A 26,476-nucleotide genomic window follows, 5' to 3' on the forward strand; every position below is an offset into this window, starting at 1 on the left:
AGCTGCTGCCTGCTATTCCAGGGGGCGCTGTTGTGCAATTTCTGTGTTGGACACAATCCTAGCTGTGTGTGTGTGTGTGTGTGTGTGTGTGTGTGTGTGTGTGTGTGTGTTATTGTTACATCTTGTGTACAGCTTAGACTAGTATAAATATATTATACTATATATTTATACTCTAAGCCGTGTACATAAGAGCAAAACTTATTTTTGTTTGGCTTCCTTCAAACAATGCAGCAGATAGCATAGTAACATTCAAAACAACAGCAAGCACAGCAAACAAAATGTGTGTGTGTGTGTGTGTGTGTGTGTGTGTGTGTGTGTGTGTGTGTGTGTGTGTGTGTGTGTGTGTGTGTGTGTGCGTGCGTGCGTGCGTGCGTGCGTGCGTGCGTGCGTGGATGGACTTTAGAGCAGTGTTTCACAAACCTTTTCATGACAAGGACGGTACCCCTAAATTAATGTGTATTATTTGGCCGTGGACCCACATAAAACATATTCAAACATTTTCCAAGAATAGGCTATGTCAAGATATTTTGGATTGTTTTGTTCTAGTGAGGGATAAGACACAAAGGACATACCTTTCTCCCCCCACACTATCTGTGTGTCCTTGTATGTCGATCTCCTCTGGCTCTGACACTGCATAACCCCTATAGAGGTCAAAGAGATTCTTGTGATACAACTGCAAACCAGAAAGCAAAATTCAGGGCTCCTCAGGGCCCCAAACGTGGAGTCTAGTGTAAAGCTTACAATCCACTGTCCGGGTACATGTGTTTGGTCCGACGATTCATTGATCCGATACCCCTAACCCCTAACCTAACCATAACCGCAAGCACGGGAGCAGGCGCTAATCCTGGTGCAATGGTGTGGTGTGCTTGATCGGTTGCCTCTGCTACAGACAGTTGGCAGGTTCAAGTCCCATGTCATCAAGGTGCTGGAGGACCATCGGGAGGGGTGCTCTCCCCCTGTTTCCTGAAAAGTAACAGTTGGGGCTTATGTCTGAAAGAACCCTGTCCACCTATCATTTCATTTTACAGATAAGAATTAGGTCAAACGTTTAAAAAAAATAGCAATGGATTTTGGCCCATCATCTGACAGAATAGTCTGTGTATTTGCATACTGGGCCCTGATTATAATTGTCGACAATGGCATACTATGTCCTGATTATAATTGTCGACAATGGCATACTATCTCATAGTATGTTACTAGTGTGTAGTTTTTTCATAATTTTCATATTTTTGAGTGGTGTAACCACTCCAAGGAACAGCAATGTCCGTGTTAACCTATGTGTTGGCATATGTGTTGGTTCACCTATGTGACTATGAGTACCAGTAGGGGCAAAAGTGGCGCTGTTGTGTCAGAAACAGAGAGAGAGATAGTGCTGCACTGTTGCCTGCTAATGACAGAGAGAGGGGGGGGGGGGGGGGGGGGGGCAGGGGGAGTTGCACCCCTCAGTTCACACGGGTGTGATTTTTTTTATTGTCGCAAAAACTATGAATGCATTTTTTGTGACGATTTCAAAAACAAACGTGAAAATGATTAAAAAACTACATACTATATAGTTCATAGTTGAGAGGTGGTATGTTAAATTGGACATTTTCATGGTAAAAGTTTAGCTGGACAGGGTTCTTTCAGACATAAGCCCCAACCGTTACTTCTCAGGAAATGCTGGAGCGCCCCTCCCGATGGTCCTCCAGCACCTTGATGACATGGGACTTGTACCTGACAACTGTCTGTAGCAGAGGCAACCGATCAAGCGCACCACACCATTGAGCCAAGGCACCTTTGGGCATTCAGCAGATTTCTCCTGGTGCTTTTGAGTTTTTATTTTTTATTCAAGCCTTGAAAATTTTAAATTACTGCACCATTGAGCTGTAGGGGGAATGGGACTTGAAGACAGAATGTCTGTACTGAAAGCCTGAACATTTGACCACTGCACCATCAGTCAGACACTCTCAGCCACAGTCTCCTGGTAATTTTGAAGTTATCTTTTGTTTGTTTGCCTTCAGTTAGTAAAGTTAAAATAACACAGAAACATATTAATCAGATGTTTCTTAGATCTGTTGAGGTCTTCTTTTGTATGTGAGTGTAACAGCTGGGAATCGCACCCTGGTCCCCTACATGGAAAGCCAACATCTTAACCACTAAGACAGGCCAAAGGCAATTGCCTATGACTCAGGGGAGATATTAGAGTTTGGAAGTCGTCAGGCTGTGGCTGTGAGCCACTGCTAGAATAGCCTTCAGTTAATAAAGCTGAATAACTCTAGCATTAAACTTTAGGGAGACTGGGATTTGAACATGAACTCTCTGTGCTGAGAGTCTGTCTGATCATTATCTGGAGGTTATGCAATAACCATGGTTATATAAAGGATATGAGTGAATCAATTCACTATGGGTTATGTCCATTTTTGGACGTAAGACAGAAGAAATCTATACACTCACGTTCTAATGATATTAGAACGGGCTTTTACGTCATGGCGCAGCGCAAGTCCCTCCCCCGAGGACATAAATACCTGCGCTGTCGTCTAGGCGTCATTCGGTAATACTTTCTCCTTCTGCCGTTAACAAGCTAGAAGGGTATTTTGGTGAATTGATTCACTCATATCCTTTATATAACCATGGTTATTGCATAACCTCCAGTTATATTAAAGTCTACTCGTGAATCAATTCACTATGGGAGACCTAATAAACTCCCTTCAAATCACTGAAGAACGCACCCGTCCTCACTTGCCCCTCCAAGCTGTGACGTCACAGGCGTGACGGGCACAACCCCTACGAGACATTAATTTTGAGGTCAAAAGGTCACCGACCTAGTGACTTATAAGAGGCGGGACCAAAAAGACCTCCGGTCAAAATGGTCCCTGTTCCTATATAAGGAGCTGAAGAACCATGTCACCTTATGTGCCCCGAGGCCTAGCCACTAACAGTCCCTATCGTCCTGTGAGTGTCGGCCCAAGTCCCATCCTAGCCATCAATATACGTACGGCTTTCCCGGTATATAGAGTCAGGTTGACTGTTTATTCATACATGCATCCAAAATGCACATATCTATATGTCCACATATACTATATGCTCACCACCTTTACTCATACATAAACATCCTTAAGGGGCATACCTCAGCGGGAGGCCACCTGCAGAACCGCATGTGCCACAGTTGGTCCAGTAACGTCCAGGTTATAGAACCTGGCAAAGGTCGACGGCGAGGACCAACTCGCTGCCGTGCAGACATCCTGTATCGAGATACCCTTGTAGAGTGCCCAGGATGCCGAGATACCTCTAGTGGAGTGTGCCCTCAACCCCACTGGAGGCACCACCCCAGCCGTGGAATAGGCCAACTGTATGGCCTCCACAATCCATTGGGACAACTGCACTTTGGTGACCGGTTTTCCCTTTGCGCTAGCGCCCCAGGCCACAAACAGCTGGTTGCCCTTCCTGAAGAGAGCCACCCTGTCCATGTACACACGCAGGGCTCGTACCGGGCATAGACAATGCAACCTCCCGTCCTCCTCCATCCTAAATGGGGGCGGATGGAACGACCGCAGGTCCACTGGAACACTGGCCAGGTTGGAATTCTTGGGTATGAAGGCCGGGTTTGGTTTTACCGTGACCCGCATTCTATCCTCACTAAAGACAGTGCAATCAGGACTTACTGAGAGCGCTTGTAGATCGCTAACTCTTTTAGCCGCCCGTAGTGAGAGCTAATAGGAGGACGGTTTTTAATGTTAAGAATTTCCATTCCACTGATTCCAGTGGCTCAAATGGAGCCTTTGTCAGGGCGTCCAGTACTAAAGATAGGTCCCAAGGAGGAACCAGGGACCGAGTAACTGGGCGGGCCTTCCGAACCCCCCTCATGTATTGTCGTATGAGTGGGTGTTCACTCAGAGCCTTATCCCCCATGCCAATATGACACGCTGATATAGCAGCCAGATTGACTTTGATAGATGATTGTGACTTCCCGTCATCCAGCATGCCCTGCAGGAACGTCAGAACCGTTCTCACTAAGGCCTGGAATGGTAATTCCTGGCCTGGCCTATCCGCACACCATCGCTCAAAAACTTTCCATGCAACGTCGTACTGCCTCCTAGTGGACTGAGCCCTAGCCCCCTGAATAGTGGCTATCACGTTCGGGGGTAAGCCCTCAGCACTCAAATTGATCCTTTGACGGGCCAGGCCCATAGATCCAGGGTCTGAGGGCAAGGGTGGAAAATCTCGTAACCTGCTTGCGTGAGCAGGTCCTTCCGCAACGGGAGCTGCCACGCCTGGTCGTACAGGAGGGAGGCTATCTCTGACCTCCATGACCCCCAGGCCGGAGCTATGAGGACCACCTCTAGGCCTTGAGTCCTCACTCTGTCCAAGGTGGGTCGTATCAATGACAGCGGAGGGAAGGCATAAAGCAGACACCCCGTGGCCATTCGTGAGCTAGAGCATCCAGTCCCAGTGACGAGCTCCCCTTGATGGAGAAGAACAGGTGGCACTTCGTGTTCTCCTCTGATGCAAACAGGTCCACTTTGGCCATGCCAAACCTGTCCCATAACTGCGTGGCCACCTCCGGGTGGAGAGACCAATCCGCATAGCGGAGCTGGCCCCTGGATAGCAGGTCTGCTCCTGCATTCAGGAGCCCCGGGACGTGACAGGCTCTGACCGAAAGGAGGTGCATGTCGCACCACGTGATCAACCTGTGGGCTAGTAGATGTAGAGTCCTGGACTTGAGTCCGCCCTGTTTGTTGATGTAACACATCGTAGTGGTGTTGTCCGTCCTCACTAGGACGTGGCGGCCACGAATAAACGGTTCGAACTGGTGCAGTGCTAAAAATACTGCCATCAGTTCTAGATAGTTGATGTGGGCGTGCCTCAGAGCATCGCCCCACACCCCCCTGGTCGCCATGCCGTCGAGAGTGGCCCCCCACCCCGACATACTGGCATCCGTGGTAACCACCTTCCTGGAGGTGACAATCCCCATAGGGACGCCCTCCGTAAGTGTGGCTCTGTTTTCCCACCATTTGAGCGCCTGCACACACCCCACCGTCACTCTGACTTTCTGATGTCGGCGGCTGGTAGGAATACGTAGAGACCGCATCCATTCTTGAAACGGTCTCATATGTAGCCTGCCTAGGCGTACCAGCGAAATGGCAGACGCCATGAGCCCTGCCATTCGTAGACACACACTGAACGGCACCTTGTGCCCCATTTTGAAAAGTGTCACACATTTGAGAAACGATTCCGCTCTCTCCTGGCTCAGTCTGGCCGAGAACGAGAGGGAGTTCAACGTTATGCCTATGTAGTCTATCGACTGGGTGGGCGTCATCGTGCTCTTTGCATGATTTATAGTAAAACCCAGGGCGTTCAACTGATCTACTACAAGTTTTGTGTGAAACTGCGCCTCTGCTGGCGAGCTCGCGCACAGCAGGAGATCGTCTATGTAGGACATAATGCGGGTCCCTTGGTGACACAAGGGAGCCAGCGCCGCCTGAGTGCATTTCACGAATACCCTGGGGGATGACATCCCGAAGGGGAGAACCATATATTCGTATATCTTCCCTTCGAATCCAAAGCGCAGGAATTTCCTGTGCGGCGGATAGATCGGGACATGGAAATAGGCGTCCTTGAGATCGATACTGGTGTACCAGTCGCCCTGGCGCAGAGAACGCAGTAGAGTCGTTGCTGTCAGCATTTTGAATTTGAAATTTTTGAGGTATTTGTTGAGAGCCCTCAGATCTAGGATCGGTCGTAGCCCCCCCCCCCCCCCCCCCCCCCCTTCTTTTGGACCAGAAAATAGCGGCTGTAGAAACCGTTGTTTTGTTGGTCTAAAGGCACCTCTCTGACAGCTCTCTTGGCTAGTAATTCGAGGATTTCTGCCCGAAGTACTTCCGCTGCCTGCCCCCCCACTTGAGAGAGAATTATCTTCCCGAACGTGGGTGGTGGTCGTGCAAATTGTAGTTTGTACCCCGTCTTTACCGTGCGTAAAACCCACGGGGACGCGCCACATAGCTCCCACTGTTGAAAGCACCGTGCCAGAGGATTCTCTAGCATGGGCTTCATTACTAGTGGAGCGATAGCACTCTCTAGTGGCCTGGGGACGTAACGGTCGCGGTGCTCCTGTGTTAGGAGCTCCCCCCGGCCTAATCGAGCCGGCGGGGAGGAATTGCGACCGTGAGGAGCCCAGCCTGTGGCGAGCTTTTTCTTCGCCACAGGGCTGAAGTACTGTCCCACCGCTGTCGAGAGGCCTAGCGGCTCTTTCTGCGGTGGGCTCATAATGCCCATACGGGTTCGATGTTGTCTTTTTATTGTGTTTTGTTTTTTTAAAGTATGAGGCATTGATGTAATCAAGCACTTTATTAGACAAATATTTGCATTTGTAAAAAACATTTTGCGTGCGGTAATTCAACACAGTAGCATGTAGCACAACAACATTTGGAGGAATGTTCAATGTCACTTTCCCGCTCTCTGCGGGGTGCACGAATCTCTTCCTCTTCGCCACTGGTTCCGACGTGGGGCCCGTGGCCTCTACGGTCGGGACCGGGCTCGAACCCTTGGGCACGGGATAAGTCCACTCAGGCCATCTAGCGCGCCCGCGTCCCCGTCCGCGGAAAGCGCCTCTTCCACGAGGAGCCCTCTGGGGGGCACCTGAGCGCCACCATCATGTAGTATAGCTCCGGTTCGTCTTGGGGAAGCAGAGCGGGCGGAGCGGCGGCAACGGGGGGTACTCCGACGGGCGCTATCGCTGGCGGAGCACCAGCCACCGCCATTGGAGCCGCCTGAGCGAGTGGGAGTCTTAAGGAGGAGATCTCCATTATTAGCACAGCTACGGCTTCATCGTCCAGATGGGGGGCTTCTGGAGCCTGCTCCTCCTCTCTGTAATGCTGGTCGTTGAGGCCAAAATCGAAGAGATCCTCTTCCTCCTCGTAATCAGAATTTCTCACTCCTCCGTCCTCGTAGCGAGGTTGCTGGGTGTAGGGGGGTTCTCCCTCCTCATCCATCAGCCCTCCCCAGGCACGCTCCTCCGTGGCGGAGGGGGCTGGAGGCCAGGGCAGTTCCTCCAGCGCCGCCGCCGGTCCTGAGAAGGTGACTGCTGGCACCGAGGAGGCAGCCGTCACGCTCGCCGAGGCTCCCCGGCTTGGGGCCTGGTTAGCACGATCCATCAGCCCTCCCCAGGCACGCTCCTCCGTGGCGGAGGGGGCTGGAGGCCAGGGCAGTTCCTCCAGCGCCGCCGCCGGTCCTGAGAAGGTGACTGCTGGCACCGAGGAGGCAGCCGTCGCGCTCGCCGAGGCTCCCCGGCTTGGGGCCTGCTTAGCACGAGGCCTAGCACCCAGGCGTGCATAAACGTCCCGGCTGTCCGAAGCATTCGGGCGGACGGCGTCTTCATCCACCATGTGGCTCGGCCATTCCTGTTGTGGCGGGAGACCGTCGCTAGGTTCGCGCACCTCGGATTCTTCATCCTCATCTTCGTCACCTTCGTCGAAAGGTTCGTTGACTGGGGAAAGGAAGAATTTCCGAGCCCGCCTCTGGCGTCTGAACAGCATGAATCGATGTATGGCGGCACACTTCAGGCACTGGTTTGGCGCGGTCAGGGCCTCTTCGGCGTGCTTTAACCCCAGGCAGTAGACGCATGTGAGATGCGGGTCCATCCCCGACATCTTATTGCCACAGTCCGCCACGCGGCAGTACTTTTGCGGCAGGGAAACTGCTCCACTCCGGGCTCGACGGGCCATCGCCTTGGACCTCGCTGTCTTCCCTTCCATTCTCTGCTTGCGGAACTCCTAGTTCACGGCAAGGTGTTTTCTGTGGGCCTCTGACGCCTCGACAGGGGAGCTAACCGTTAGCTTGTTGCGAACACGCTAGCGTTTAGCTATCAGGTAAGCTGCTCTTAGCTCCGCCACCTGTATCTCTAGAGCTGAGTTGTTCTTTCAAACCGGAGCGTCTGAGGCCAACACGGTAACAAAACAGCAAAAGTTTATTTTCTTTTGTGAGTGTAGCTTTGCACTTACTAAGGATTCCAATTTCCACCTCGTGGTACCGAGCAACTGTGTCACTCGTCCTGATGAGATATGTAAAGAAAGTTGGCTTCAGTAGCAGTGGTTTAGCTTGTTGTCTTACGCAGAAGAAGAAACGAATGACGCCTAGACGACAGCGCAGGTATTTATGTCCTCGGGGGAGGGACTTGCGCTGCGTCATGACGTAAAAGCCTTATATATATACTCTATGGTAAAAGCCCGTTCTAATATCATTAGAACGTGAGTGTATAGATTTCTTACGTCCAAGAATGGACATAACCCATAGTGAATTGATTCACGAGTAGACTTTAATATAACCCCTACTACACCATGACTCAGTAACAACTGCCTCTTCGTACTGTTGAAGCGATCTTTTGTATGTTAGCCTTCAGTTAGTAAAGTTGAAAGAATCAAGCCTTGAATTGGGATTTGAACACAGATTCACATTCATTAAATGCTTTGAGAGCTGTTCAAGAGTTGTTTTGTATGTTAGTGTAACAACCGGGAATCAAACCGAGGTCTCCCACACGGAAGGCCAACAACTTAACCACTAAGCCAAAGAATCTGAGATATATGAGACTTTTGAGGTCATCAGGCTGGGGCTGTGAGCCACTGCTACAATAGCCTTCAGTTAATACAGCTCTACATGTTCAAATCCCTGTTCTCCTATAGTTTAATGCTGGAGTTTCAACTTTACTAACTGAAGGCTAACACACAAAATTACCAGGAGACTTTGTCTGAGTGTGTCTGACTGATGGTGCAATGGTCTAATGATCAGACTCTATGTAGGCCTACGTACATTCCATGTTCAAGTCCCATTGCTCCTATATAGCAATGCCGGAGTACTTTTCAAGGCTTGAAAAAAACCAAACTCAAAAGCACCAGGAGAAATCTGCTGAGTGCCCAAAGGTTCCTTGGTTCAATGGTGTGGTGCGCTTGATCAGTTGCCTCTGCTACAGACAGTTGGCAGGTTCAAGTCCCATGTCATCAAGGTGCTGGAGGACCATCGGGAGGGGCGCTCGATCTCTCCCCCTGTTTCCTGAGAAGTAACATCTGACCATTTGTGTGAAGAAATCTTGTTTAAAAAATAAATCTGCCTGTCACTGGTGGATGGGTTCACAGACTGAGTGGAAAAGATTGTGCCATTTTATCATGATTATTAGTGAAGACCTATTATATGAAGGTAGGTTGAAAAGTGGTGAAGTGGTCCTTTAAGGCAACCGGCCCGTTCCGCGTGCTGCACAAGGTGCCCTTTATTTTCACTTGAGCACCTGTCCCTCTAAATGTCTGTGCACGCAACTGTTGTCCATATTCAGATGATTGTGGTTGGCTGCAGACTTGATCTGATCTCATCAAACCTATATACTCTAAGCATCAAACAGTATTCCCTAGGCCTAGTGGTCACATGTTAATGTATTGAAAAGCAAATATTTGAATGCTTAACTAACTTCCATCATGGTATAGTAGTAAATACGAAAATCATAGCAATATCCTACGAGTAAAGGCCTCAGGCTTGATGAATGTTCTGTGGGCCTGAAACTGAAATTTGTTGGAACAGGCAAAAATCTTTATTAAAAACATTTTTGCTTAATTCTTATATGGTTTAATTTCATCTTCTTTGCTGTCTAAAGAAGGAAATGGAATAGGGCAGCCGGGCAGGCTAATGCAAACAATTTAATCTGTAAAATCTGTTCAAACTCAAAATATTTCAGGGATTGGGAGCGTTTGTGCCTCTGCTTAGTGCCTGTCAAGTAACATTTTCTCAGAGCTATTTATAACGTTTCCTTTATAAGGACTAAGGAGCATTTATGTGGGCAATTTATTAAAAGTAGGGCTCGTCCGGGAGTTGAACCCGGGACCTCTCGCACCCTAAGCGAGAATCATACCGCTAGACCAACGAGCCTGACTGTAGCATTGTGAATGTATATATTTATCTCTGCTCCCCTCTTACATGTGTGTTTAGCTGGTGATGTGGCAAGTTGACGGTTCAGAACTTATTTGGTCAAACCGCGCCCTCTCGTGGCCATAAGAAACATTTGATTTCAGTGAAGTGTTACCATTGTGGTTCTTCCCTTCTTTTAAAATGTCCTACACATAGTCACATACCGGTACTTTTATATAGGCCTATTTGATAAAAACACAAAACACAAATTGAAGTGTAAATGCAAATTGAGATAAATACGATATGTCATTATGCAGATCAGCCACCTGCATGTTTTCTTTCACAGTCACCGCTGCATCCATAAACCTATTTGGCCTTCCTCTTCTCTGGCAGTGGCAGCTCCATCTTCAGCATCCTTCTCCCAATGTACCCCGGCATGGCCCATTCCATCTCTGCAATGTCCTCCAAACCACCTCTCTTGTTGTATCCCCAAATGATCTTGGGCTGAATCACTAAATAATGTATTATATTTGTATCTTGTCATTCCTCGTCACTCCTATTGGGAATGGTAGCATCCTCAATTCTGCCACCTCCAGCTACCCTCCTGTCTTTTCATCAGTGCCACACGTGGCTGGTCTCACTAGTCTCATCTTCCCTCTCACTCTTGCTGGTAGGCCTACTTGTCACAAATCACTCCTGACACTTTCCTTCATCTGTTCCTCCTTGCCTTCACTCTCTTGTTCAACTATCTTCCCCAGTCCCCATTACGTTGGATAGTTCACCCAATGTATATGAGCACCTTCAACTCTCCCCTACTCCTTGTATCCCATTGTTCTACTGTCCTCTCTTTCAGCCACACATTCTTATTCCTGACTAACTCTTCTCTTTAGTGCATACATGATTTCCTATTTTTCATAGAAGTGTACATTTGTACATCTTGAAATGTTCTGATGAATTGAAAATGGAGGACCCTGATGTAAACAAGTCTTAGCACGTTTCCTGGTTATATCCAAGGACAGTCTAAGAAGGATGAGACGCGAAGACCGTACGGGCGACGCCATGTTGCTTTGGAAGGAAAGAAACATGCGCAGTTGAGACCAGGAAGTTGGACATGCACAACTGCGCATGTTTCTTTCCTTCCAAAGCAACATGGCGTCGCCCGTACGGTCTTCGCGTCTCATCCTTCTTATACTGTCCTTGGTTATATCCTCAGTAGCAGTCTCTGTATTGACCTGTACTTTCTTTTGAACTGTACCCACTCTACAAACCGAGAATACAATTTTCAAGCAAGCAAGCCTGCCTCCACCTTTCCAGACTATTCAACCTGTTCCCTGGTCTCACTGTCAAACATCATAGTCAAGGTTCTGAAGTGAAATCCCTTACGAGTAGTCTTAGAATTGTCCAACCATGCCTGAAAGAAATGTATCCATTGTTGTGTTTTGGCAGGTATGCATGGAGTCCATCATTATTGACCTCTTAAGCCAATTTGGATAGGACATGAGCAATAAAAATACAGCACCATAACCATATTCAGTCCCTTTGAATTGTCTTCTTCTTCGTCTCCCTCAACTCCAGATGGCCAAACACACCAGAGGGCCTTTCCATAAGTGCAGATTAATGTACTACTGTAAGCACCTCAAACATCTGTCTAACCGTTGGCAAGTTATAGGGAGTTTTACCCAGAGTGGAGAGACCTGGTCCAGATGAGATCATTGAAACAGTTCTAAGGAAGAAATTCCCAGCACTAATTTGTATTGAAAAGAGGTTGGCTGGAGAGTGAAGGTACATAGACATGAATCATAAAGGCTTCTATGGATGGCAGTATGGACAGAACCTAGGGCAGCATTTCTCAAACATTTGTCTCAGGGCTAAGCAACAAGTAAAATCATCAGTTATCAGAAACAGCAATGCTGTAATTTAATACTTCAGTGATGCCCGATATGTAAAACAGAATGCAATACAATTCTTTTTGCCTTTAATATCTTTATTCATCTTTTTTTTCATCCATTTTTCTTTGAATGGAAATTTGATATTTTTGTGTCTTCTGGACCTCTTTTTTTAAATGACCGTCGTCATCTAACTCAAGCAAAAATCACCAAAAATGATTTCATGTTGCACAATCCACCTGGCGGACATTCCTATTGGCTTAACCAGGGTGCCTTTCATCAGCTGTGGTCCAAACGCCCAGCCCCCACATTAATGTGTCCCCTTCATACACAGAAAGCAGATCTGAATCTCAAGCTTCTCTAGTGCTAAAGCGAACACTTTAATACAGAGGTGAAGCCTGAATGGTGAAAATGGCTGCTTCTTTAAGCCTGAAGTCTGATTCATACTGTCGCACGACAGTATCGCGTGTTGAAAATTGCAGACCTACGAGATGACAACGTGTCACGGATTCGACATGTTGTGAGCTTTGTACTGTAGGTCTGCAGTTTTCAGAATGAGACACCGTTGCGAGCTGAAAATGTCCCAAAAAGCAACAGTACACCAACACATCCTTTGTCCCATTGGTTCAGAATGGGACAGAGATGATTTGCTTGAGGCAAAGTCACTTCAGAAGAGATTTCAGTGAATTTTCTAAAAAAGATCAATCTACGGCTTCTGGACAAAGAAGAAACCTTTTGGAGGCAATACTGTCATGGTTGTGTGTTATCGACCATGACTGTACTGGACTGAATGGACACCACAGGCTATGGCAACCCAGTAGAGACACAAAACACATCGTCCTCTCAAAAAAACAAAAAAAGCAATTCAGAAGAAAGATAAAGAAAGCAAAAAAAACAAAACAAAAAACAGAAGAGGCTATTGGAGAACCTGATTTGGATAGGGACACATGATCTGATGCAGGACAATGTCACTATGACAGAAAGAGACAAGATGGGTCTGTTCCAAACCAAATACTCTGTTGCCACACTCATTCATTCGCCCCATAAATCCCAGTGGAAATGGGGGAATATGTTGTGAAATAAAAAGTCAGATTCTAAGACTGGAATTAGGGAAAAAAAAGCCTTATTTCATTTACACTATCTTAGTTAAAACCATTCCATGATTTCCCCATACCCACACTACACTTTGTCCCGAGTCTGAGAATCTAAATATCATGCACATCCTGTTACAAGCTGAACAACAAAATACAAACCATGGAATTTCCTCATCAATTAGGAATAACCACTTAATACCCATGGTAATAATGTGTCCAGATCTTTTCAAGATCACTACGCAAATCAATAACTTGTGGAGAGCTTCTATTTGGATTGGAATCAGGCCACGCTATGTACAAAATAAGAACCTGCGTGTCTCGATACACAGAAAATGAATAAGGTGATATTTCCGATGTCACAGAACTTAATTATGACCTCATGGGAGGAAACGCTAAACAGGTCTGACTGAGCAGAGAAGCACGGTGACTTCTACAGAGTATCAGCGGCACAAACAGTCCCCTTGGGGACAAAAAAAATAAAATACAAATGAGCCACTTTCCAACGTCACTGTCATTTTATAAAGTATCCTCCAATGAGAGTTGAATTCTATTTGACGTCACTCTGCAATGAAGTGCTGCACAAATAAAACATCTTAGCTTATTTCTTTTTTTAGACCAAAAATAGGATAGAAACGTGTCTCGGCATCGCTCCTTTGTAGCTGCCTGTGTTCGAGGGGACGTCGGTTTGTGCGCCGCCGTACTCTGTGGACGTCAGTGTGACGTGAAATGAATTGCTGAGTTTAGGCTTATTTACACGCCGCCGCACGGCCGCGGCGCTTGCAAAAAAATAACGGATTCTCGTCATTTTCGGCAGACAGCACAGTCGCACGGCAAAGTGTAAAGCAGGCTTACCCACCCTACCACCCCTGTACTATGACCAACCTGCCCTCCCGCCTCCCCCTTCAGTTTACAAGAAACAACCAGGAAATAAAAAGCAAAAAGAACCAAAGAGAGAGAGAGACAGACAGAAAATAAAGAAATCCCCCCACCCCCCAACTGGGCCCGCCAGCACGACATTGGCTTAACACGTGTGTGTGTGTGTTGCATGTGTAAAGTGTATATGCGGTTGAGGCCGCAGAGTCTCTGAGAACTGCAGTTGCTGTGTGTGCGTGCGCATGTAGATGTGTGTGGAGGCTCCGATGGGGGTGAGGGGGTCTCCTAGTATTTCTTTCCCGGGACAAACTCCTTCGCTTCAGGATTCAAAATGCTCTTCCTCTGTGAAAGAAGAAAAAACAAGAGACAGTGAGTAGGACTGTCACGATCACGATTACGGTAATTTTCATACAAAAGATGTTGATGAATGATTAAATTGAACATACAGTATAAATAAAAAAGGACATTTCTGTTTGCCCTTGAAAACAAAACTTGAACATGGCAGATTACAAAGCCTATTACGGAAATAGCAGACAATGACCGGTACAATGATCAAAATGAATAAAATACTATGGCAAAACAGGTTAGGACTAGGGCTGTCAAATGATTAAAAATTTTAATCAGATTAATCACAGCTTCAAAATTAATTTAATCATGATTAATCACCATTCGAACTATGTCCAAAATATGCCATATTTTCCTGTATATTGTTGTGGAAATGTTAATATAAATGACAGAAAGCGGATATAAATTAGTTTTTTAATGTTTTTTGTTTTCTAATGCATTTATATATGATGTGAGCATTTGTAGGCCTAGCCTACACTTTGAGTTAAATTAACACTGGCTTTTGGCCATGTAGACTGGGGTCCCCCATGAGGAAGTCACTAATGTTGCTCTGGAGAGGGAAGTCTGGAACACTCTGGTGGAGCTGTTGCCCCGCGACCCGACCACGGATAAGCGGTTGAAGATGGATGGATGGAGACTGGGGTCCCAGTCCAGAGATAAAAATCATAATGAAATGGCCTAGGCTACTTTCTATCAATTTAATTTGGGGGTCCTTGAAATTAAAATGGCTGAGAATCAATGGGTTAAACTGTAGACTATAGTTAATTCACAAAATACAATAACATGGCACATAACCATTTTTGAAACAGGGCTTGATTTAGAAAAGCCTATATTTTGCGCTAAAGTAAAATATTGAATAACATATAAATGTAGGTTTTAAGGCTAGAATGGCATTGTAGAGAAGTGGACTATAGTGAGAGACGAGATTTAATTGTCTCTCTTACATTGCGGGACTGCAGGACTCTGGAGTTAGTTGTGAATGATCAGCTTCAGTCAGTGTTTTGGTTCGTACCTGGAGTTGTGCATTATCTGCGCTGTGCACAGTAGCACAGGAGAACTGTCTTTATATCCATGGTCGTTTTCAGTTGCTTTCCATGCGCGACACAAAAGTACCATGTGTTTGTTTTGGTAATAGCCTATACTGCAGGCGCAGCCATGCTGATTCACGTAATCGCATTGGACAAACGAAACCAGGCGGACCAACGTTAATGGCTTAATGCACGTAGGACCCGCATTTTCAAACTGTCCACAAGTTGCGACGGACCCGACGGTACTATAAAATGTTGTGAGGGATTCTTGCAGCGCGCTGCGTCTGAGCCTGATAGCTACACACAGTACACAGCACTAGTAGTGTGCGTGTGTGCATGCGTGCGGAGGAAGAAGACTGGAGGAGGTGTGTGTGTGTGTGTGTGTGTGTGTGTGTGTGTGTGTGAGACTGTGTGTAGCCTAATGATGATCCAAAGGGGCTTTGCTAGGCACTGTAGGCAGACAAAGTAACGCAACAGAGTTACAGAATCAAACCACTTGGCAACCCATTGAACCCAACAACAATACACAAGCTACAGTGTATCTCTCTAGTGTTGTTCAATCATGACTGTGCGCTACACAGTGACAGATTTGTTATGCACTGGACGTTCCTGAGCCGCGCACACGGGCGCACGTTAGGGGCTTATACTCTAAGGTTAGGGGGAACACTGCGCATGCGTTAATTGCGTTAAATATTTTAACGCAATTAATTAACGCAATTAATTAACGCCGTTAACGCGTTATTATTGACAGCATTAGTTAGGACATAATAAAAAAAAATAGCCAATCTACAAGTTCACAACGCGTTGCATCACATTTAGGGGATTTGAACCTAAATGCCCAAAGTAGTGACGCCAGGTTGAAAGTGGTCAAAAGTAGAGATGCTCTCCAAATGACTCACTCCAAATGACTTGCTTATTTTCTCTCTGTGATCGGAAATTTACCCTATCTGGAGAAACTGATCTTATACAATTTAAGTGGTATAAAAGTCAATCAGATATATAGTATCATTTTGCATCTTTGTGACAGGCCTAAACATTCTCCCCTTCCTCCCCACACACACGGGAACAGTTTTGTTTTTTTAAAGATTAGTTTATGGCTTTTCTGCTTATTGATAGATACAAGTGGAGATTGACAGGAAAGAGGGAGAGAGAGATGAGGGGCGATATGCAGCAAAGGTCGTCATGAACGGGACTCGTACACGCAACTCACTGTCAGGCCCGGAGCCTATATGTGGCATGTGCCTGGACCACAAGGCCAGCGGGCACCCCACACAGGAACAGTTTTGACGTGGGTTTTGACATATGATAATTTTGGAAATATTCAAATTTTCCCATTACGCAACAAGATTGGTATCGGCCAATCATGAGAAAAATAATCGGTGATCGGTCCCCAAAGAAATCTGATCGGAGCATCCCTAGTCAAAAAGAGTGTGCGCGTGTCCTCACCGCCACTTCCTCCAGGTTGCCGTGGTGATCATTGACAGACAGGCCGTTGAGCTGTTGCTGGAGTTGGCCCACCCCCTGGTTGTTGAGGTCACGGGACGGGATGAACCAATCCTGGTCCTCCTCCTCGAGCATCTCCTGGAAGCAACGCTCCAAGAACTCCTGCTCCAACAGCTCCTCCTCCACCTGAGAGAGACAGACAAAATATATTTATAGACAGGACAGAGACCGGAGAGATGGCATAGACGGAGGAAAAGGAAGGCAAGAGGACCACTCCTCTTGAGGAGAGGCATTAATTAAAATAGCTTTGAAACTATTCACATATGCCATTATCATCGTAATGGTAGACCTCAAGAGAGGAAAATTAGTAATACCGGAGAGATGGAGGCAAGGCTGGATGCAACAATTATCAAAGTACCTGTATATAGTATAGCAACGGGCCGTTGTGGATTTTACTCACACTTTATCCATACACCACGCACGTATACACCATCACTATAGCCATGTGAACAAGACGGGTCTGTTTGATCTCTCATATTCCATTCTGATTGGCCAAGATTGGCTTTTAAAGTTTCCGATTGCGGTGAAACTGTGCACGCATATTCCCACTAGGCGGCGGAAGGAATGCCACTTGACATTTCCCCAAAAATGCTCCTATCCTAGTGGAGACATGTGCCCATAGGGGCACTTTTTGTAGTTTTAAATGCCGCAGAAGAGATGGGCAATTTGTGAACATGCATAGGATGATCACAAAACATTTAAGTTACCTTCCAAAAATGCATGTGGGGGAAAAAAAACATTTTGATTCCACAAAATGGTTGTGTTTTTCAGGAAATCAATGTATTTATTGCGCGATATCCAAATAGGAAAGCCATGGTTCAATTTGGCTGAATGGACTGGTGCGCCAGTGAAGGCCATCGCATACTGGCGTTTATGTTAGGGAAGATATTTTACGCTGAAGGCAGTCAGCACATTACAAACCTTCAGCCTGATTTATGCTTTACAGATGCAGGACAATAAAGAACCATGAGCACTTCAGGAAGTAGGAGTATCCGGATTGATGACAAAACCGTTTTGGAATTTAAAAAAATAACCCAGGAGGATCCGCATTGATGAGACAAAACTGTGGTGGAAAAAAAACAAAACAAAAATTACCTACGTTTATTTTAGTTTTCCCCATATGGATTAGCAAGGGCAGTGCCATTTAATAGACTAGTAGCCACGGACACCACAATCACTCACAAATAAGCCGGAATGATGCTTAACTATCTTTGGGTTAAACTGAGAAGCATTCACGTTCAAAAACGAAGACAATTCCGCAAACCATGAATCAAAATACAAATTCCACACCTGAAAGCCACCCTAGAGTGTGTGCTCCATCTCTTTGCCAATTTGTATACACGAGTGATGTATGTATTGCATGCATGCAATGAGTTTCTGCGTCCATGTACATTAGCGTGATTCAGAGTGCATAAACAGGTGTGCCTATTGCGTACCTGACGGCATGCATTATTATCCTTCTAAACATACTCACGCACCTGTCTGTTGTACTCTTCCTCGTTCTCCATCCACATGTAATCGGCAAATGGGTTGGCCTCTCCACCCTCTCCTGCGTGTCCATTGGCCACAGGCTCCTTTCCCTCCTTACCCGGTGCTCCGCCTCCCGGTGTCTTGGCCACCTCGGGACCGCTCATCTCAGCCGGCTCTGACAGAAACAATTACATGAATGTCACAATTAGATAAAAAGGTCACCACAAAGGAATTTTACCTCCATTAGCTACTAACTCAACAGAAACATTTTACATTTGAAAAAAGGCCTTCTAAAGGCCTATTCATACTCTTTAGTTTTAGGTGACTAGTAGACCTGTGGCTGACTTGGGGAACAATGCATTGTTGAGAAATGACGTCACGCCGCTTACCCACATAATCATATGCAGTTTTATTTATGTTTTTGCTCTACCTCATGGACGTATCCGTTGTTTATACCAGTGTTGGTTTACCTTGTGGATAAATAATGCCCATTATAAAATAGCTCATAGCTCTGATGCTGGTTGCTTAGGTTAGAACCCGCGGCGCCGCAGTGGTGTCCAACTAGAACTTAAACCAGGATGCTTATACTTCTCCCTTGAGCAGAGCTCTTTTATATATTATCCGATTATACTTTGTCAGGATGACTGAGCCAATAAGATCTAGCCATATATGGGTTCTACCACATCGACACATGTCATATAACCCAACGTGCTAGTCGGGTATGTCATATAGCCCGACGTCCTAGTCGAATATCCCCATATATGGAGACTAAATATCCAAGAATAGAAGTGAGTCTTCGTTACACCCATAGTATAGCACGTACATGCTGCTATGCTCACACACCTACATCTTCCCTCAGGCCTGGACATATACATGCTGCAGTGACAAATGTATAGACATTTTGTTTCCTTCATCGATCTCTCTTCCCCCTTGCCCCTCCCCCATCTTTTCTTCAAAACTTTCCGTTTTCGCCCACTTTTACTTCTGTAAACCTGCGATGTGAATCATGTGACAAAGCTGATTCAGAGCGATACTTTTTCACCACAATCTGCCTTTATAGTACATGTATAGTTCTATAGGTGCATGCCATGCTCTCATGGTTACGTACAGCTTCCACAGACTAGCTCTCACTAGAGATTTACCGATACCAAAAACTCACCATAAGATAATAATCAAAATAACGTCAACAACATTATTTTTCTATGAAAATAAAGAAAGCGTTTCTTTGGCCGTCCCAGTCTATGATTTGTGAAACCGTGTTTAAGGAATCCTCCGCACGGTAAACAATTAACTCAATATGTAGATGTATTATAATTCTAGACCCATGTTCTTGCCGTTCTACATGCACAAACCAGTTGAAGAAATCACAGATTGAAGCTTTAATCTTTGCTTTTGAAATATCAGAGACGGGGGAGATTTTATGGAAGATGCTTCTGCAGAGACCGAGGTCAGTATGTGTTCATAGCAATCAATCATCATTGCAGACAGTGTGTCGGATTCATCGAGTCGCGAGACATGGCCAACCCATTTCCAGGGGTCCCCAGGCAAAAAGGTTGAAAGCCCCTGCTGTCTAGAAGGACACATTTCGACTGTCCAACAAGGCCATTCCATGGCTGTATTCCGAATGCAGTGGCAAGCAGTGATAATTTATAGCCTAGCTGCACTTGTGTTCAAAACATAATAGGATACTTCCCAATAGACCACACGGTGGAGCTCACATAGTACAAGCCCTGAGGGAAGCGCTTGAATGTAAGCCATTGAAAGAGAACATGACCATAGATAACAGATGAGCTGCAGTGCTTTTATCTCAAATAAAGTAGGCATTTATCTCAAATAAAATATTGCCACTGGTATTCAGATATGGAGTTGATTCATTAGGACATTAGTATTCTGTTAATAAGAAATACGGTAGGAATAAAATCTAATTTAATCAGTGTTTCAAATAAACTAAATAGACAAAAATGTATCAATATTCTTTATATTAAAAAGTACAAGAGACACTTGTGTAGAATAAGAGGCCAACTACATTCCCCTTCAGCTGGAAGAAAAAAAAAGACTTGCATTGCACAAGGCTCAAACACAGCTTGAACTATCTCAGCAGAAACTCATCACCATATCACCAACACGTTAGGTTCCACATTCGACATGTTTGGACAAGGAAATGGCCATTTCTCAGGTCCCGATAGCAGACAGCGAGGCATTTTGTCGCCATCATTGCATTTATAGCAACATCAAAAATGTCAGATGCTGTCCCTGATATAGAAAGGTATAACAGGTCTAAAGGGGTAACGCCAGGGGATGAAACCTTAGGCTGATTTTGTAGCCCGTTTTCCACTTCACATTAAAAACTACAGCAGGGTAAAACATGGCAGGCTGCATACGGCCGACCTTATAGTACGCCGTGAATGCAAGTAACACAGCTGCAGCCAATCAAATTAATACTAAATGGGTGTGATAGATTTAGGCATGTAAATACTGTACTGTATGCTTTCCTTGTACATGCACACCCATGGGCACATCTAAATTTAACACACCCTTTAATTTTCTCAGCTGCAATTTCTTACAAGCCTGCCATGTTTTAACCTGAATTGGAAGAACCTACACAAATCTGACTAGGGTTTCATTCCACTTTAAGCACTATATACTGAGCTTGTAGATATTTTCACTATTTCACTATTGTTGACATTGTTTGACATGTTTCGTACTTTCGTCTATAATAAAGATGTCCGATAAAGAGTCGACACAAGGTTGAAAGTGGCTACAGGACACATTTGTAACGTTAAGTATGTCCTAAAGTACTGTAATATGCCTAATTATGGAAAGCCTGTACTTTAAAGTCACATCTTCCACTGAAATAACTTAACACACAAAAGCAATTAATCCAACCATTAACTTTTACCTCTGCCAAGCATCAGGATCTCACCACTGATGCTTGACCTGCTTGGTTATGGAGTCGCATGTTGATCCAAGTTTCAAAAACCCAATACATTGACCGTGACAAGCCAGAGCTGCATCTGAGCTGGAGTCACCTGCTGCTGACCGTATAAGCTGACCACATGGGCTCAGCCTACATCTACCTTCCCACAGAGCCCTACGGCAGAACAAAGACAAAGCCAAGAAGACACGGACCAGCTTTTTGAAACCCATACTGTAGTGTAACTACATCTGCTTCCCTGTCTCTGAAAGGTTCAAATGAAGGCCTGCCTCTACACCAAATGCTAAGTCAGATGGATCCTCTGGAATAGTATAAACTTTACATTGGTTAGCGTAGCCAACTAGCTAGAAAGCATTTGTGCATTCCACAAAGAAGTTTTCTTTTAACAATAAAGTTGAATGTGAAGTCCTCCCTCAGAAAAGAGTTTTCAGCACACATGCAGATACAACTTGCAATATTTTCACATGACAAAAGGTCAACTCTAAAGTCAGATAAAACCGATTGAATTGGTTCTCCTGTCAAAAATCTGTTCAATTTGGTTGATTGGTTCTGAATCACATTCAATATTACAAGAGTCATGTTTCCATTTTTATTGAACCTATATATATTCAGGCACTACTCTTAGCTATTTAACTAGGCTGTAAGTAATGGCTCATTGGCTCATTATGGTGGTAGTCTGATGGCAGGGGTATGTAATCCTTGTGAATAGCAGCGGTGTGGTAAAACGGCACCATCTGTAATTATTAACCTTGAACATTGTGGCCCATTAGAGATGCCCATAGACTTGTGAAGAGAAGAACAACATTCTGGCTTTTGTACATAATGTTTCATAATGTCAGAGAAGGCTGCTCCAACTACTGAGTTCCAATTACTGGAACACATAACACGGTTAAGCATAATGTCAGAATTAAATGGCTCAGAATGAGATACATTAGTACAGCTGAAAGTGCTTGAAAGAATTGGAACAGTAAATGGTGCAATAAATAAAATCAGTGGCGTAAACAGAAGGTAGACCAAAATTTGAATTCAATATTTGAGCAGGTTACATGATGGTCCAACGATAAATTACTTTTCTTGTAACCACCACACACTGCCTTATGGTGTTACCTGCTTAGAACAACAAATAGAGAGGTACTGGGTTGCACACAGCAAGAGTGAAATTTTACTCTTATTTTCTACATCAAATACATGAGACGTTTTGGCTATCCAGCCATCATCAGTGTGGTGAAGGCTGATGAAGGCTGGATAGCTGAAACATCTGTCATGCATTTGTGATGTAGAAAATAAAGAGTTACATTTCACTCTTGCTGTGTGCGACCCAGTACCTCTATTCCTAACATGAAGGTCTAGCCATCTCTCCAGCCGCTGTCACCATCGAGGTTTTAAGTCCAAACTAAGTCAAAACAGTTCACCTGCAGTAGTAAGCCACTCCAACTAGACTTGTCATGACTCACGCAAGGTGTTCAGTTTCAGCACCAGAGATGACAATGTACAAACTTGTCAATGATCGCCACTAATCCTCTACAAACTTTCTAAAGCTCAACATGTGAGGACACAGACCTGAGATTGACCCATTGCCTAACGCCTAGCCGCCAATGCCTAACCCCTAACCTCAGAATAAACCATTTACAAGATCACACAGATTGTGATGTTTACATTAATTATATAGTCCTTTCCTCTTGGTTTAAAAACAAGGGGGGAAATGGAAACACCTCAGCCAAGTATGACATAAGAGCAAAATGTCTGTATTCGCGTGATGTCATCCTTGCCTACAGATGACTATGCCCTCACATGACATTAGGTATATATTAGTCTTCCCTGCTAGGACTGCCGCACCTCGAAAAGGTGCCCATGGTGGACTATGCATGGCAGTGGCATCCTCTTCCCTGAGCCAGGCCAAAAACCATGATCACATAGCATACTGTGTGTGTGTGTGTGTGTGTGTGTGTGTGTGTGTGTGTGTAAATCTGATTAGGTTACTAATTAGGTGTCTGCCTGGCTGATTTCATTTCATGGTGTCACACTAAGTTGCTCAAGAATGAGATGCAAGTCTAAGTCTTTATTTTTCGTTGACTTAATATAAAAACGATATAGTTCAGAATTGAAGCTTAGCATGCCACAAATTTAACAATGCCACTGTCATTAATTAATGGATCACACTGAAATCCCAGGGCTACTCTCGAGTACAGGAATGCTGCCTTTCTGCCTGTCCTTACGTGTTCATTTTTACCATAGCCTATAAAACAGAGTATACTGCAAATGTTACGGAACAAATTGTTTTACAACACAAATGTTTGACAATAAGTACCGTAGTACATTTGCAGTAAAAGAGGAATTCAGAAAACTGCATTGGAAATAACAAGCCCCGTGTGCTGTGTGAAAGCTGGATGTCCTTTAAAATATAGAACCACCCCCCTCACCCACCCCAGATATAACATTATGCTCCTAAACCTAAAATCTGTTCTCAAAGGGCGAAGGGAACAGGCTATGGGGGGGGGGGGGGGGGGTGCATAAATAAAAGCATGCTGTGTGATGTACTGCATGGCAGCAATTCTAACATGTTCCTATTGCATAACCCATATGTTAGTCAGCATGTAATATTTAGCGAGTACAGTTCCAGCCCAACCCATCCTCACTGCCTAATATGCCTGCAAGGACATTATATATTACTTTCATATACATAGACACACACACATAGCTGCTTAATTTAGATAGGAGAGTATAGAGACTGCAACCTATGAGTATTCCGGCTGGAATAGAATAAGAAACGTTGCAACGACAAGGTCAACACACTAGCCATTCACCCACTAGTACTAAACTTAAAGCCATTTCAGATTTCAATACATACTTAGTGGAAAGGATCAATTGGAATCTGGAGATCATGTAAAAGTGAATAACAGATTATTGTATTCTCTCTTACCTGACATTTTACAGCCAATATTTTGTAAAAAGAAATGCATGAGAAAAGGCACACATTCTTCACCACTACTATCTAAATTTGCCATGTGTTTCTGCCGAGACACTGATGTTATCAAAGCTGATCTATTCTAAACTGTATTATGTGAAATGTGCAGACACCATAACTCCAACACTCCAAAACTGAAAAATAACTCTTGACATATGCCAAGCTAGTGAGGTCCACACTTTCCAAACTGAAAAACTTGTATGAATGTCAACAATGTAGCTGAAAATGGAAGTTGGTGACAAAAACGCGGGTGAGAAGAGACAACTTTGTCATAACATAAATATCCTTCTTGGTCAGAACTGAAGAGATCTCCCACTCGTGTATATACACACACAGACAGCCTATTGTTAAACATTGTGCTGTCGTTTCAGTCAGTGCAGTCGTGTTGACAGCTCTTCGTCTGCAGTGCACTGTACATTACACTACTACAGTACCATGTGTAAGCATGCCACGATGTACAATTAAACCAAACACACAATCGGCAACCGATTTTAAAAGGCACTCTGAAAAAGTAAAAACGTCACATTTGTTAAGGCTGAGTGAGAGAGGCTTGTTGGTGTGTGTAGTGACTAGTGAGGACGGTGTGTTAAGATTGACCTGCTGCTACATAACGGATTATGTAACGTTATAATACACCCTGCATGGATGGAGAGCTGCGTCGTCGTGGCGTGTTTGACTCCACCGTGCTTTGCCCCCCAACCCCCCTTAAAAAGAAGAGCCTATCTACAAACTAAACAACGCGTCAGCTTTAGCTGTACATCGGCTCTTTTTTGGTGACGAGCGACACGGTCGTACGTCGGAGTGAAATGAAACGAGGCTCTTAGCTAGCGTTTCAACGTTGACACCAAGTGCACCGGGACGGGGCTAGCTAAGCTAGCGGGGGCTAACTAATGCTACAAAAGCACAGGCCTCGGTTTCCGAAAAGTTGTTAAAGGGATTGGGGACGGCTTTAGCCCCGGCTAATGCTAAGTGGCTAATACACACACACAAGGAACGCGTCGCTTTTAGCCGTAGCTGAAAATAGCAGCCCCGATACAATCATTCATTACGGTGTCTGTGTGAATGGAATGGATGGAAGAAGGTGAGAGAGGTGTCCCAACAACAAAGAGACACTGACGGCTGAAGGAAGGTGTACTGTGTGGTGGGGGGTTAGTCTGGGGGTCCCGGTTTCAAAACAAGCCTTTATGGAAGTGAAGGGCTGTCAAAACGAACACGACCCGAACCACTGATCCGCCTCATAATAAAAGGTCACCGACGTTGGAGGGAGAAAAAAAAACGAGACACATGGACGTTAACTATGTATGTTGCGTCGGTGGCTGATCTCTCCAACCAGGCCGCTGCCTGCGCTAGCAGCGCGGTGGTACAGTTAGCACGCTGTTTTACCACCAGCATGGTTAGTCCGTGGGACAATCATAAACCGAGCCCCGATCGAGGGATCAGAGCCAGCCGAACCGGGTCAAACGAAAACAAACCCCCCGACGCGTTTGCCACGCGCCCACATCCCACTCGTTGACAACAACGCTCGGCTAACGTTGTATTAAACGTTTCGTCGAAGCAAGGTACTTCTTGTATAGAAGGCTTTACCTGGCATGATAGCTCCTTGTCTTCACTTCAAAAGCACGCACGTCGATCCGTTCGGTTCAAAACCAGGAACTTTGTTATCTGCTGGCACACTCGCGACGCGTGTAATAAGAGTGTTTTTTTCCCTCGCGTGGTGGTGGGGGCTGATGTCAATAATTATTATTATAAACGTCTCGTCTGTGGTGGCTCGACGATGCTGCGTAGCTTCACATGAGCTAAATCCAGCTAGCCTAGCCTAGCAGCACTACAGATATGAGACTGAGGCAGGCTGTGGGTCGCTGCTTTGTGGTCATGTGGTCTGTGAACAAACACCCAACAAGAAGCGCCCATTATCATCATCACACCCTCCTCATCTTCAAAACACACAAATAATGCCTGCGTGGCTTTCAGTCTCCCAACGTTTCTTTAATCACGAATAAGAAACATAATCCATGAATGTTGGGTTTATCTTGTGTGTGTGACTGACTGCCTGTTAATAGTTTGTTTTAAATAAGTGTGAAGGAACATCTCGCTATAAATATAAGGGAAGGCAGCGTGTCCATAAAACACTGATTTGTGTTTATATTCACCATATAAAATGCTATTTAAGATGTTTGCTTCAACTTGACAGCGTGTCAAGCCATTTATACTCCGTAGTACCACGGTGTCGCTTGCAAAAAAACAGATCTACAAGCTAACACCGCGTTGCTTGCTAGCTTGTTGTAGATCTGTTCGTTTTTTTATCAAGAGACACCAGTGTGTGTGTGTGTGTGCGTGCGACGTGCGTGCCGTGCAGTCTATGTGTGTCGATCCTCCACCATTGTACTCACCAACAACACACTGAGCAGACTAGTTCGAAACGCAAACAGAGAATCCGTCGCTAATTTGTAAGACAGCTGTTGAAGAAAACACACGTCTTCCCGTTCAGAACCGCAACAAACCCCCGCGGCACG

General features: G+C 45.2%; 1 protein-coding gene across 2 annotated transcripts in view; it reads right to left on the minus strand.

Annotated features, from left to right (window-relative positions):
• Positions 1 to 11,827: 11,827 nt before the first annotated feature.
• paip2b (poly(A) binding protein interacting protein 2B) overlaps positions 11,828 to 26,476 on the minus strand; it is a 14,812-nt gene continuing 163 nt past the window's right edge. Inside the window, exons 1-4 of one of the 2 annotated variants that reach the window (XM_079490995.1) lie at positions 26,354 to 26,476; positions 18,072 to 18,238; positions 16,537 to 16,719; positions 11,828 to 14,059 (exon numbers count right to left, since the gene is read on the minus strand). The exon at positions 26,354 to 26,476 is cut by the window's right edge and continues 163 nt beyond it. In XM_079490995.1, coding sequence (XP_079347121.1) covers positions 14,003 to 14,059; positions 16,537 to 16,719; positions 18,072 to 18,227 — 396 coding nt within the window. In that variant the 5' untranslated portion in view covers positions 18,228 to 18,238; positions 26,354 to 26,476 and the 3' untranslated portion in view covers positions 11,828 to 14,002. Of the gene's footprint in view, positions 14,060 to 16,536; positions 16,720 to 18,071; positions 18,239 to 25,547; positions 25,828 to 26,353 lie in introns of those variants that run through there. The other variant, XM_079490994.1, reaches the window with a different exon arrangement.

The sequence above is a fragment of the Electrona antarctica genome, assembly GCF_951216825.1.
Source record: "Electrona antarctica genome assembly, chromosome: 21".
NCBI lineage: Eukaryota > Metazoa > Chordata > Actinopteri > Myctophiformes > Myctophidae > Electrona > Electrona antarctica.